At 39.8% G+C, this 14,989-nt stretch overlaps 2 protein-coding genes across 2 annotated transcripts in view; both read right to left on the minus strand.

Moving 5' to 3' along the window:
• LOC119646644 (ras-related protein Rab-3) overlaps nucleotides 1-13,587 on the minus strand; it is a 33,797-nt gene extending 20,210 nt beyond the window's left edge. The window contains exon 1 of the mRNA XM_038047157.1: nucleotides 13,086-13,587. The gene's annotated coding sequence lies outside the window, so the exon portion shown is untranslated. The remainder of the gene's footprint in view (nucleotides 1-13,085) is intronic.
• LOC119647174 (histone-lysine N-methyltransferase SETMAR-like) lies at nucleotides 8,623-9,657 on the minus strand. Its single transcript, XM_038047981.1, has one exon. The coding sequence runs from the start codon at nucleotides 9,655-9,657 to the stop codon at nucleotides 8,623-8,625; it is 1,035 nt and encodes a 344-aa protein (XP_037903909.1).
• Nucleotides 13,588-14,989: the final 1,402 nt, after the last annotated feature.

The raw sequence follows: 14,989 nt of genomic DNA on the forward strand, positions 1-14,989 counted from the left end.
ACACGATATTCAATTCGATGTAATATATTTTATCTCACTGGGATTTGTATCGTGATTTGACAGCGGATACCAGCCGGCTCAGGTGTGAATGAGTACCTTAGTGAAATCACGATAATAATCTCGGTTCAGCGCAATGCTGACCACGTTGCCTCCTACAGGATACTATAATTCTGTAGTATATCGTTATGGTCTTGATTGATGTGCTCTAATACATTTCAAGGTCCTGATCCAAAAATGGATTGTTGCGCCAACAATTATTATTATGAAGTAGTAAGCGGTAAGCTTTTAAAATATAATAATCTACTATTATTAACTTTAATTGAGCAGATATCGTAACGGAGAGTATTGTGAGGCTTAGATACTATGCGCCCGGTCCACAATGATTTTTTTTCAAATTTTTGGTTAGGGTAGTTTCTTAGAACCGGTTCTTGGAATAATTGCTTCTTTTTTGATTCCCGCACTACCTCCATTTGCAACCAATGTCAAAACTAATATCTGCTTTGAAAAATGCTAACCGAGACTTTTCATTTGATACCTCACATGTCTATATTCGGTGAAAAAACGTTGCTCCCTCCTTTTCCATGCATGAGAACCCGCCTTTAAACGTAACATAGAACGATGTTACTCACTGCATACAAGCGGATTCACAGTTTCCACCTCTCAACAAATTTCGTGGCAGGCAGACAGACGAATGGACAGACAGAAACCTAGTAAACCGATTTTAATAAAGTTTTGCTTCGAACAAAACCTTTAAAATGAATCTTCGATTGTTCAACCCATGCATCTAGGCATTTTTTTATAAGGTAGCGAAACATGGCGCGCTAAGAAGACCATTATAAACGAAATACAATTATTCGTCAACAATTTCGCCACAATTAAAAGTAGGACATTCTAGTAAAACTGAAAAAAATCACAGGAGCAAATAGTATTGGGTTGAATACACTCTAAGAAGGCTAGCAAGCACAAGGCAGGTCTGACAACCAAAGGGCAAGAAAAACGTGGGTAGGCGGCGCACAACATGGCCAAGAGCGGTGCTGATAGGGTTGAAAACAAGTGGAGAAAGTTGGCCGACAATAGGTTTCGATTGAGGGGCTTTGCAAAGGTCTCATTCCCCATTCGAAGCGAAACCTATTTAGTATGAAAATGTTGTTCAATTGTCAAATTCCAATACGAATTTGCTATACTCCGCAGTTTTATAACCAAAATCCACGCTATGCTATCTTGTCCTTATCTATTTGTCGATAAAATCATTCATAGCTTTATAAGTGGGCGAAATATCTTCCGATGGAATCACTTATTGTCCTATTTAGGAGATAGAAGTGAATTTATTAGATCCGACAATGCAACCTGTCTGTTCTTGATTACCTAGCTGAGAAATCAATATACGTTTTATGAAAACAGAGGCATCCTCATAAAAGCAACCTCGAGTATAATTTGAGGGAATAATTTGAAAAGTAAAACGTTACGATAAGTATCTAATCTTAATTATATACAACCCTTATCAGTGTATGAGTGTGTACTCGATTCTGTATAGAAGAAAATAAAATTCTTAGCGGATTACGAACAAGTGTATGGAGGATTTGAGGGGTAACACTATTTATAGGAATAAATAAATTAAAAATCCATACACTCGCCGAGGCAGACAGCAAGACGACAGAGAGTTCGCCATTCTTCATTTTAACTACTGACACACTTGGATATACTTTGGAATGGTGCTGGAGGAAAAGAAGGCATAAAGCTGGTATATTCTGTTAAGGGAAAGTCGCACCGCGTCAAAGCTGGTATATGGATAGATTCAAAAAAGCCCTGCATAGCAGTGGGAAAAGTTGGATGGTAGGAACTGTGATGAATCTAGACGATAGCTAGAATACCAATTGTTTCGAACTTTATCCAATAAATTCACATTGTCGGTATTCACCTGTTGAAACGCAAATTCTCTGTAAATTCACTTCAATGAATGGTTGATTCCATTCATGAATAAAACGGTTAATGAGTATTACAAATAAATAAATAAAATCCGCGTCTGTTATCTGCTTACTCCAGCCTGTTTGTCACTTTCCTTTCTCTAGCTCAGGTGTCGCCATAGCTTCTAAGACCAGTTGGGCTTCTGGGAGCGCAAGCTCGGAGGGTTAGAGACAGGACATGAGGCACCGGTGACATACATGTATATATGTATGTCAAATTTAATGGTACATTCGATTATAAGTCGAACGTGGCAATAGCTTTAGAAGTCTTCACAGCAGAGAGAAATAGTCAGATAACCAGTTAGACTATAATAAGAACCCTAGTTGTGTGAATATAATTATTTAGTTCGATCTTCCTTGCCTCTTCTAATCTATGTGTTGCTTGCCTATAAATCCTTTTGAAGAATTGCTTCTCACAAATGTCCCATAACTCTCACAAATCTCCCAAATAATACGCCTTGTTGACTACAGGTCTTCTGGCAAAAAATCGTGATTCACAACACCGTGAGCATCGTCTTAGTAAGTCATTACTCGTCTGATGCCTAGATTGCGTGTCGTTCTAATAAGCCCACGTCTTGTCTCCACTAATGATTGGATTCAGCTATTGAAACCATGTCCTTTGAGAAATCTAATACAAACTTGTTGTTCCAAATTCTATTCCATTTTTAAAATTGAGAAGAAAATCGAAAACAAGTCCCAGGCAGATGTTCTCGATAGTTTTCACAACTGTTGAACTATGGCGCTGAAATTTAGAAGGAATGTAAGTAAGAGATATGGCAACCTAACAAAAAACAAGAGATGATTCCGGGAACTTTCGACCAAAGTATAACTTCTGAACGCTACTTTGAACTGCATGCATGGATATAGCATACCAAATTTTTATGATCGTTCAGTTGATTGCTTGCTACTGGTTTTTCTGGAATATCATCGCTTGTGCGAGAAATTCTAGCTATATTCCCTGTTGAATGCAGAAAACAACTTTCTATTATCATCCCGGACGTGGTTTTCGATAAAAGGTCTACCAATAACCTACTTAATTGGCCTAAAAGGAAGAAACCTGGTAACCAACCACAAGTTCTATCATGATTAAATTTAGTCAATTCTAACTGAACTTTCCTTATCCTCCACATTCACAATTCATAGTACGTGCAAGGTGCCGCCAACTTGATGATCAATGAACCAGTATTTTCCGAATAAAAGGTGTATCACAAAAGACGGACAAAAATTTCTGTGAAGAATGGCCAATTCTACCTTATTTGCGCCCATAGGCATATGGGGTAACACCTATTGATGTCAAAATATGTTCGTTTGGTCTATTGTTGGAACAAGTGGCTATGGGAAGGGCAACTACGAAACAACACATTTATAGAGGATGAACGAAATGAAAAGACTGATGGAGCAGAGGCTTAAACTCTAGTAGTTGTGTAGTAGTGTTGTTGGGGGCGGACGGCCACCCGGTCTACTATATCTCTTGTTTTTCAAGTTCGTATGTAACTTGGCCGCCATGACATCTAACATATGTACGTAATTTGAAAACATTGATATTCAAACGAAGTATGGAAATGCCGAGAATAAATACTCCAAAGGGGCAACAATGATGGATCCAAACGAAAATTACATTTTCTGCACTTGCCCGAAAGGGCCTCATTCGGAGAAAACTTTTTTTCTCTCTTCTCTCCGCAACCGCTACAATGCGAATTATAAAGTATACCGTGTATGCTGGCATGGTCTCACATTAGCTAGAGCCCCTTGCAAACCGCCGTAATCCTTACGCTATCGAAAACCTTCTCGAAATCGACGAAAAACCACATGAAGCGATGATTTAAAAAAGCCGCAAACTACTCCAAAATGGTCCGCAGGGTGTGATGTGGTCAGTGGAGAAGGATCAAAAGCGAAAACCAGCCTGCTCTCTGTCCACCAAGTTTTTGAAGTGTTCATTGAGATAACTTTAAGTGAGGCGACGAATCTTATAGCAGGAATAGTGTCAATGAATTCAAATGAAAAAATACCGAAACGAAAAAGGGTGATAAAAGAAGAGTTGGTGAAAAAGTTCTTCCATTCTCTCTCCGGCAGTTCTTAACAAGCGGCTATCGGTTGGATTTCTACTTTTTGGAATGTAGATCTTTAGATGAAAGATCCAGAAGAGACTACTGTCGCGATCTAGCTCAGAATAGACGGGAATGGAAGATATTCTGAAGCCCCAAACTATTAAAATATGGTACTCTACACAATGTTACAGTTAAGCCCATCGGTGTTTAACGTAGATACCTGTCGTGGAGACTTAATCCTATGGTCCTCTTCAGACACGGATTGATTTTGTGACCACAATCAGAGCCCCGCTGAGACAAGCAACAACGGTACCAGTCTATACCAACTGCATGGCTTAGCATTCATACTGGTGGATGCAAGAATTACCTAAATCTCTACCGAACTAAGGAGTATGGCACCCGTGTTGAAACGCAACACCACGCGGAGGCCCGAAGGTCTCTTCTCGCTTGAGCATAACCACAACCACCATGAAACTCTCACTAGGGGGGCCAACCGCAAATAACCGAGCTGTACTCACATACAACGGGAGTTCAACCGAAGTATGAGAGTCCAGGGGCTTTCCCGGTTCCCATGGTACCAGTATACCCCTGGTGAGGTTTCGTGACCAATTTGGCACTTCAGGTGAGTCCCCGTGCAGACTCGGGCCTGATCGCCCTAATTAGGCCTTTGGAGCGTTCGCCTACTGCATCATGGCCCGCAAACCAAGTGAGTACAGCGTCTCCCAGTGCCACCACTATGGAGGTTCTCCTCGGCCACTTGGTTTTGCTTTGGTCGACAGGGTTGCCGCACCGTCTTCCTCACCGCCACCTCTGAGCACCATACAATGTTACAGAAAAAAAGAAAGGAAAAGGGGGGGGGGGGTGGAATGAGATAAGACAAAGTGCAGATAAACAGCATGTATAGAAAAAAGAAGAATACTTTGGGCAACCAAAAAGTGCCCAAAAACACTTGTACCTAAAAGCGGACTAGGGAGTTGGATAGGATTGAAAATCAGGGCTCCAATTCTAAGTCTCACCAAGAAAACCGAACTAAAATTAAAGTATAAGATGAGACGTATTCTTGACTACTGCATTCGCGACATCGTTCAAATAACCGTGAATCAAGCCGCGTTTGTCAAGAACTGCAGAATTACTGATGCAATATACCCCTCACGGTTTGACCGTGGGCTCCAAAAATTGATGTAGTATGCATTGCAGCAACACCTAATGCCAGAAGTACTGATGCCTTGAGTTAAATTTCTCTACTGCAATCCCAAGAGTAAAAGTCGAAGTGTGCCAGGTCTATCAAAACCGTTTCGTATCTCTGTCGATGTTCATTAAGGACGTGTCCTTTCGTTACCCTTCTTTATTCTTGTCATCGACAAAGCCTGGCTCTCTATACGTTCCCCTACGCAGATGATTTTTTGCTACTGTCCCACAACAAAAAGTAGGAATGATCGCCTCACACAGCACGATCTGAGACTGAATCTGAATAAAATAGAATTTTTGACGTTCGAGCCAAATGAAATAGTAAGAGCAAATCATTGTCAGTGCAGCAACCTGTCGCGAAATGAGTGATTTAAATAGCTTGGATCAATACTGGTAAACTGCGTTATGACATTCGCTCGTGTACCAGCGCAACTTCTATGAAGTGGAATTCTACAATTGGCATTGTTTGTGGTCAACGCATCAACGAACGCCTCAAATCCAAAATCTACCGCAGTGTCGTCCTCTCCACCGCACTATGGTTTCGGTTGTTGGCTAATTATTAAAGACAATGAACGACAACAAGCAGTAATAAGGATAAAAATGTTGAGTTGGATCAGTAGCGTAAGACATCCTAGCACATTCGAAATGGAAACATCCGCAATCGATATGGATTTGCACCCACCGCGGGAAAATTGGTCATGTAGTCTACACTAACAAGAACTCACTAGCTAAGATTGGGCTGAGTATCAAAGGCGATGGGAAATAACTAAAAGGCCAACCCGAAAAAACGAAGACTTGATATACTAGATTATGGTTTAAGGGCGACCACACATTCAATGAGTAAAATGAATGTATGCTTTTCCAGAGAAAGGAGGATATTGAGTGCCGGGGTGCTGTAGGCAGATGCAGATGCCCAGTATTCAGAACAGCCTTAAACGTAATGAAGAAATGAGATTGATTTTAATCAACCTTATTCATTGATTTTAACTGAACTCAAAATTCGATTGGCAAAACAACAGATTATTGAAGAAATGAAGCTGAGCGTATTGAAACAAACGTGGGTTATCTAACTTACAACGAGTCTAGCAACACAGGGCCCAGTGCCCAAAAACCGAGTTACAGCTATCATACATAGGCCGAAAACTTGGTCAATTTCTTGTCCCCACGGGACAGTCTTCCTGGGCCGGACCAGAGAACTTACCTTTCCCTGTAAGCTTGCAAGGACGTTGTGGGACAACTAAAATCTACAACAACTGCACGCAATGCGGAGATTTCCGATATGGAGAAAGATACGGTGACATTGCGATCGTGATGGATGATCTGAATGCTAAAGTGGGCTCTGACTACATCTTGCTCGGACATGTGACGGAGAGGCATCGTGTTGGTGGCTATGTCAACAACTACATTTTTTACTAGCTTGTATCAGTGGCACACTGTTCGACTACGGGGCCTATCACAAGGTCAGTTGGCTAACCAGTTACGATTGCCTAACCAAGTTGACCATATTGCAATCGACAATAGATTTAGTAGTTGCCTTCTGAATGTTCGTTTTTCGTGTCAGTACTGCTTTTACTCACAGGGAAATAGAGCGCCAGCCCTAAGAATTTAATACACTGGGAAAATTTTCTTCTCGCTTATACAGCACAACTTTAAAACAATCCGCGTGAGAATGAGCATCATCAGAAGTGCTTTTTCTTCGGTGTGAATGAAGACCCCGCTGGCCTTGGAAACGTAGAAGGAGCGGAGGTTATCGTGAAAAAGTACGAGAAGTACAGTTTATTTTGGGTCGTGATACAGGGAATTCTTCTATCGCGTTGTTAAGTGAGGCAAAAACCGGTGTTCACCTCACCATATATCGCACCACGAAAAAGATTGGCGTGGTGGTCAGCCATTCGATGGTCTTGTGAGGGGTGTTATCGGGATGCTTCTTATACACGATGACGAGTTCAAAAAGGTGGAAACAGCACTTCATCACGATTCTAAATCGTATGGCATCCGGTCAAGTTCTACATCTTATAGATGATATAGCATGCCGACATCAACTATTCCTCCTAATGAAATCGAATTTGTTTTTGCCATCAACCCGGACAAACTGAATATAACCGCAGGCCTTACGATCCTCCTATGGGAATTTTCCATGCTCCTTCCCCCCTCTACAGTTTCTGCAGAGTTGTCATTCGCAATCAATCGTAAATCCTAGAACTCTGAAATATTTTCCAACGAGTAGAATAAGGATTGTCAGAATTCCGAAGAAAGGAAGTCTTGACCATTGTTGCCTTTTTTATTAAAGGTAACAAATTGGGTACCCTTTTCACATTTTTTAGCACTTTTTTAATTAAAAAGTCATTTTTCAGTATTTTCTAACATTAACCGGAATGAAATTAATATTTAGCAATATCATGTTTTAAAACCATTTGACCATTATGTTTGCGATGTTTAAATTCTCGCTCCTCCTGCTTTTCAACGATTTCAAGGCAATGAATAGGTCACCCATTGACAACTAATTGCGAGCAATGCCATGCGATAGAACCCACTATCTTAGGATGGCCAACGATTGGGTGGGTCGCCGTGGAATTACGTGGTGTAACAAGAGAGGAATGCAAGTAGCTCAGAAACCAGCGATGGTGCATAAATTGTGAATCGCAAAATACCCGAAAATTTAAACAGACTATTAACAATGGGACGGTCAATCTCGACGTCGTGCACCCGGAACGAATTCCCGCTGGTCATGGATGTTTGTTATTGTCTGTAGGGGATGGTACAATGGGTCCACTAAAGTATTCAGCACTGCAACTATGGTTCTCTGTATCATTAAGAAAAAGTTGAATCCTGCATTGAAACGCAATAAGACGTAAGGATAAAGCGTCGGAGAGACGTAAGGAAGTGAAAATAAGTTCAATATGTCGAAAAAGATTAAATTACGTGAAATGACATTCGTAATCCGCCGAAAAAAAAACGTTAAAAACATGTATGTTTGCCTGTTCCACGCTTAGATCAATCGGGGTAGCCAAAATTGTTGATCGTGTTGTCAGATGAAAACAGTTCTTCCATAAAACTTTTACACCTCTGCTATTCTGTTCTGCACGTGAGAATGTCTGGAAGTAAGTTAATACGGAGCTTGAAGCTTCTGAGATCCATGTAACCATCGAGGATAGTGGTGCGAAATAGTTAGTTTTGCGCTTTGTGGCGGCCAGAAGTGTAGTCACATTTTGTATTTATTGACCAGATGAAAAAGAAGAATGTATACGTTGATGTATTGCGTTTTATCTTATGACAACCGCTATAACTTGGGACATAGAGCAAAAGTTTTTTTTTCAACAGAACAGCCAACCAAAGCACATACTATTAGGGGTACCCATAAGTAATCCATTATTTTTAAGTAATATATTAAAAATTTATTAAAACTTTAATATTTTTATTTCTTAATCAATTATATAATCTCCATCATTATCAATAACAGTTCGCCATCTGCTGCGCAAATTTTCAATTCCATTCCTGTAGAAATCTGCCGGCCGTGAAGCAAAATATGACTGAAGGTGCCTTTCGACGTCGGTGACAGAGTTGAAAGTTTTATTTCGTAAGGAATGTTCCAGCGACCGAAACAAATGATAATCCGATGGGGCAATATCTGGTGAATAAGGTGGATGAAGTAGAACTTCCCATCCTAACTCCTTTATTTTTTCTTGCGTGATTCTTGCTGTGTGAGGCTGGGCATTGTCATGTTGCAAAATGACTCCTCTTCTATTGATTAGAGCTGGCCGTTTTTCAATTAGCTTTGATTGAAGTCGTTCCAATTGTGAACAATATGAGTCTGCTGTTATCGTTTCGCCTGCTCTCACTAGCTCGAAGTGTATGATTCCACTGCAATCCCACCAAATTGAGAGTAAAACCTTCCTCATTGTCAATGTTGGTCTTGATGTCGGTCTTGGCGCCTGATTTGCTGAAAGCCACTGTCTAGAGCGTTTTACATTATCGTACAGGATCCACTTTTCGTCACCAGTTACGATCCTGTTTAAAAATGGATCTGAGTTCAGTCTCGTAAATAAAGATGTGCAAATTGTTCGTCGCTGGTCCTTATTGCTTTCGCTTAATTCATGTGGAGTCCAAACACCTTGTCTACACTTTTTGGCGACTTGATGTAAGTGTCTTTGTACGGTTGACCAGGTTGATTGTAGGCTTCTCGATAATTCCTGTATGGTCAATCTCGGATCTGCTTCCACTAGCGACTTCAGCGCGTCTTCGTCGAACTGTACGGGTCGGCCACTTCGCGGCATATTATTAAGGCCATAATCACCTGCGGCAAATTTTCTATACCAACTTTGACACTTGTTAACTTCCAACACTTCGCCATACGTATCGCAAATTTTTCTAGTCGCAGCAGCTGCGTTCAAACTAGCGTGAAAATGAAACAACATGCAATGCCGTATATGGTCCTCTGATGGTACAAATGCCGCCATTTTGTCAAAACAAGTTTAATCTTGCTATGCACTTAGTTACACGTTACTCACTACCTGCTCTACTTAAGTTCACTGTAAATTAGATGTTATCACTTTCGCTGTTAGTACACGACTGATGACAAATTACTCATCCTCAAATAATTGATGACTTATGGGTACCCCTAATATTTAGATGAAGAACGGTTGTTGTATAATATTCCACGTGGAGTCTGTAGGCGCAATCGGTAAATGTTAATCTATAAACGCCAAACTTCCCCAGACCATGATTATTGCATTATAGAAAGCCTGGAACAAAATCTTCTCGTTTAGATCGTTTTTCAGCGTCCCCTTTTAGAATGATTTTTCTTGTGTACTAATATTTTCGTGATCTGCTATTATGGTGTATAGTAATATAGTATTACACACGCAATACATGAGTATGACACATCATATAACAACAGCAGCGGTGAAAACTCTTATTTAACTTGGACGTATACATACTTATATAAAGGTACGATTTAGTACATTTCTGTCTCATATTTTGATACCATAATTTTTTCGTTTCCGACAACACTGGACTTGAGATTATCTTAAGAGGGTCATCCCGTGTGAAGGCCGTTTATTCTGACTGTTTTTAGAAATTTTTTGTGAAGAACTAGATGAAGATACAAATACGAATTTTTCATCACAGATTTATTAATATCTTGAGCGTGCATAGTAATTTTTTCAGCCCGATTGCATAGTTCGTTATTGAAATACAGAACAATTTATACACCCATCTCCAAAAAAGGTTTTTTTTCTGCGGCCCCACTAGAGGGCGCTGCGATCTTAAAAAAAAAAAGTAAACGGCATTTTAACGTACAGACTTAACTACAGTCCGTAAACTAGAATTATTAAAAAATATTAAAAACTAAATTTTTGGTGCCTCGTTAAACTTTTTTTTTGAATTTTGGTGTTTTTTTGCGGCTTCTTTAATGAATAAAAAAAAACACTGAATGAATCGCAATTATTCTAGCTTGCGGACCGTAGAAACATGTTCTGAATAAGTCATATAAATTTCAAAGAGTTTTATTGGATAGATTTTGGGCTATGGTGGCAGCCGATTTTGAACATGCAGTTTCGAGAAAAACGTATTTAAAAAGTAGAATGCGATTTTATTAAGGTTTTATGGCTACCTTCACTGATCATTAATTTGCTATGCCTAGTCCATAAACCTTCGGTTTCTTGAAGAAAAACATGTACGGCCTTGGCTTCAATTCTTGTCTTTTTAGGCAAGTCATTCGAACGTCACTTGGACCGATAAATACGAGCTTTATTACGACGATCGACATAAATCTAGCATGTGACTTATCACGTGTTTAACACTATAATTTCCGAACGACCCCGAATATCAAAAAATCACTTTGCCCATATACACTATATCTAGATTCAATATATGCCGAAAAAAAAATAGATTCCCCGGATCCGACACACGGGATGACCCCCTTAAACTTGTTAATGATATGAAAATAGTCCTTTTTTGTGTGGTATGACCTGTGAGAGGAAGTCATTCCTTAATAGGGCTAAAGAGGGGACTCTCCTTTCTCACAGATGCCCTCCTTATCCCTGCCCTTCAAGGAGTTTGGGTAGACAAATCTAATTTTACCATAATTATATCAAAATACCCCCACCGTGGAGCTCCACAACTTTTTAAGAGTGTGGTCCCGGTTTTGGGACAGCGTAGGAGAGAAAGAACCTTCCGCTTCTCCCTTCTTACCTTGACCGTCACAATTCTTCAATATTAAGTTAGAGTTCTTCTTTCTTCTATATACCCTCCTCCTCCGGAGGTGGAGTTGAGTTTGTGATGAAATAAAAACCCTTCTTTGGGGCGCCATAATTTTTGAAGGGGGTATCCGCCATGAGCTCGTAGTTAAAGAGGGGAGACCTCCTCCTTCCTCTCCACAATCCTCACACCAAATCCGCGAATGAGGCTGAGAATTCTATATTTACCAAAGTTTCTACCCATTTTGACTTTTGATTTTTGGTTTTATCTAATGCTCATAGGATAAGATTTTAATGGGAACTAAATCGCAAACACTACTTCTGATATGACAGTTTGTAAATAATTAATTAAAGGCATTAAAGGCAGTTTTCAACTCACATGACCATTTTTTATTAACCAAGAATCTCCCTTATCATACATAGGGGGCCCACCGGAAACCAAGTAAAACCCACAATGTATAATTTCGCTTGCATCTAATTTTCTAATTAATGCCAAATCTTATATTTACATGCTAGATAAAAATACAGGGATGGATTTGCATGGAGGAGGATGGAGAAAAAAAATCCCCCAAAAAAGTTGATAAGATTGATAGATCTCAGTGCTCTCTCCAATCACCAATGGGAAGTTGATGACTGAGCCTTATCACCAATTACACAGTAATGCTAACAAATTCCACGCAAGAAATATGTGTTTCTTGTTGGGGATGTTTCACGTCATAGAATTTGAATAAAACATTTGCTAGTGTATCGTTATGGATGACTATTAAACGGTTAATCGTCTATAAAACACTAAACTCTAAGAAAACATTCCGAAAATCCACTTGGAGCCCTAGGTAGGCAACGCCTACGAAAAAATTTAATCAAATGATAATCTCAGCTCAGACACCATAGTATGAGCATTGTGTCCTACGAATTTACGCAGATTAAGCATAAAAGGGTTCTCGCCCGAAAAGCAGTGATAATGTGATAATTCGATTAGATGGGGTGATACTATGTGCACAGATTCTCGCCTTATCTACGAGTAAGAGCCAGAAATTAATGGTTGTCATGTAAAACGTTTGCACACAGCACACAATGTCGTGAATGGAAATTAGTTTGCAAAAAAAGTTCAGAGGCTGTGGCCTAATTCGAGGACTTTGTCCATGCAATGTACACCGTGCATATCCTGCTCTTCCTCTTTTGTTAAAACTACCAGAAATTAGGTTGAAGATGGGAGAAGATCTCCTCTGCGTCGCTGTCTTCCCACACTGGATGCAGTTTCCACTGAGGAGGCGATTCCCGAGCGGCTGCACTTTATCGCATTTCCACGACCTCAGGCACGAAAAAGCCCCCGATTACCGTCGTCATGTTTAATCGTCTAATTCGAGTAATCAACAGCTAATGCAGTCTTTGTTTTGGCTGGCTTATCGCTGGCCCTGCCACAGACCCCCAATTCAACGCAAACAAACGTGTGGGCGATGCCCTCACTCTCTCCGCAACTATTTGCTTAGCAAGGCAGCAGCAAAAAATAAACGAATGTTTTTGAAACATTTCTCTGATGGATATCGATTTTTTATCCCCACATTCACAGCGTATCTCAGGCGAATTTTTCAACGATTTGATATTAGGTTTCAGGACACTCACGGCGCTACCGGGGCGCTTGGAAGATAGGATAATATTTTCGCAAGGAAATCGAGCGTCTCACTTACCTTTTTCCAATGAGTTTACACGAAAGGGGCGCAGGAACCTCTACGGAATCTGAATGTCTCCAGCAACGTTGCTCCCTCGGTCCGAGTATGCTCGTTAATTTACAGCTGTGACAGGTTCACTTGCACGGGACTAGAGCAAACAAATCAATATTTTGCGACACAAGAACGATTGGGGAATCCTTTGAGCGAGAAATGTATCTTGTAACGAAATTTCCGCGAATCTTCGCGTCCCTGGCCGAGGAGCACCCGTCGATAGCGCGAGAATAGGCTGTTCTTATACTTTAACTGACGAAAATCGACAGATGGATACTGCGGGATGGTCACCGTTGGCTTCCTCTACTTCAGGACTCGCGCTAGTTCAGGATTTCGCACTTCCACTCGGGACTAGGTTCAACAATATGTTTCTTAGTCTAAAAATCGACCTCGAGATTTCGTCACGCACCAACAACGTTGGATAACTTAACTTTCAATTTTCAGTTTCCAGTGGAGAACTTTCGTGTGCTGTGTACGACTCCCTTCCCTGGAAAAAGCTAGGAAAAGCTCCGAATGCATTCATATCGTGTTTTCCTACGAGTTTTTCACGTTTTTCATGAATGAAATTACAGTGGGTTACAGTAACATGCGCGCTCGTAGTTTTCCATGACCCCCGTGACGGAAGTTCGCCTATGCTTCGTGTGCTTTATTATCCTCAAGCTGATTGTCATGGAGATGACTAACGTTGGATAAATGGGGAGGAGGCAGGAATGTGGGAGGCATTTGGCAAGAAACCGCTGCAACTTTCTCAATGAGGTGAATTTCTTTTTGAATTGTTAAAGATCTAGCAAAATTTGATTTACTAAAGATAGTTATTCTAGTGACTATTGCGACCGTGACTTGCTACTACCTTTTGTTTTCATAAGAGATTGAAATACAACAAGTAGGGAAACCGGAATATGGATGATTCAGGTATGAAAGGTTTTGTGTATTTTTGTCGAACACAATAAAGTGCAAAGCAAAGCAAGAATGCGCCACATCATTTATTGATCTATTGACAGTGGCCACTATCTTCTTTTTATATTTTTAAAACTTAAACAAATGAAAATACAAATTAATCTTCATGCTTAAATTAAAAAATAATAGGAATTGATGTCCATCTGTACAACTCCAATTCTGCACTGACGTTTGAAAAACAGTTAATTTTTTTTTTTAAATTTATGATTTTATCATGGCCTGCTCTGCCACGGAGAACACCGATGATGGCCACTGTTAATCGACTTAACAACATTCGAAATAAATTTCGAATGTTAGTTGAAAAAGAGAGCTAGGTTTTTTTCCTTATCCTGTAAATATTTTATTTATAGTTTAATTAGGTACTAGCACTGAGGATGAAGGCACGTGGTCTCCGGAACGATCGTATGCGGGAAAAAAATGAAAGTATTTACAGGATAAGGAATAAAACCTAGTTCTCTTTTTTCAACTTATATACCAACTGTAAAAAAAAAACATGGACACTAATTTCAACTTTCGAATGTTGTTAACCCCGCTGCGTCACTTATTTCGCATGTTGTTACCCCGCTGCGTCACAAGAAGTATTCTCACCAGACAAACTCAAAAATGGAAGCATTTTCTTTTTAAAATAGAATTCCTTTCCTTATTTCATAACATATACTGTTATTATTAACAAAAACTATATTATTCAATCTTCAAAGTTTTATAAAAAAACAATAAACGGGACCCTGTATTTCAAGGTGGACATAATAAAGTGCCAAATAAGAAATAAGTTCAACAACTACTTCAAAACAAAGTGTCAAAAAATGTCATTTAATAACTGTTATATGCTCCTTTATTTTTTATCACCTCTGCCAGTCTTTTTGAAACACTGCTAACTAAAGTTTTTAGGGTATTTCTAGGTATTTTTATCCACT

This window comes from Hermetia illucens, chromosome 1 (genome assembly GCF_905115235.1).
Source record: "Hermetia illucens chromosome 1, iHerIll2.2.curated.20191125, whole genome shotgun sequence".
NCBI classification, from domain to species: domain Eukaryota; kingdom Metazoa; phylum Arthropoda; class Insecta; order Diptera; family Stratiomyidae; genus Hermetia; species Hermetia illucens.

Excerpts from the sequence above, each read along its gene's own strand:
- LOC119647174 (XM_038047981.1), bottom strand. The coding sequence starts at position 9,657 with ATGGCGGCATTTGTACCATCAGAGGACCATATACGGCATTGCATGTTG.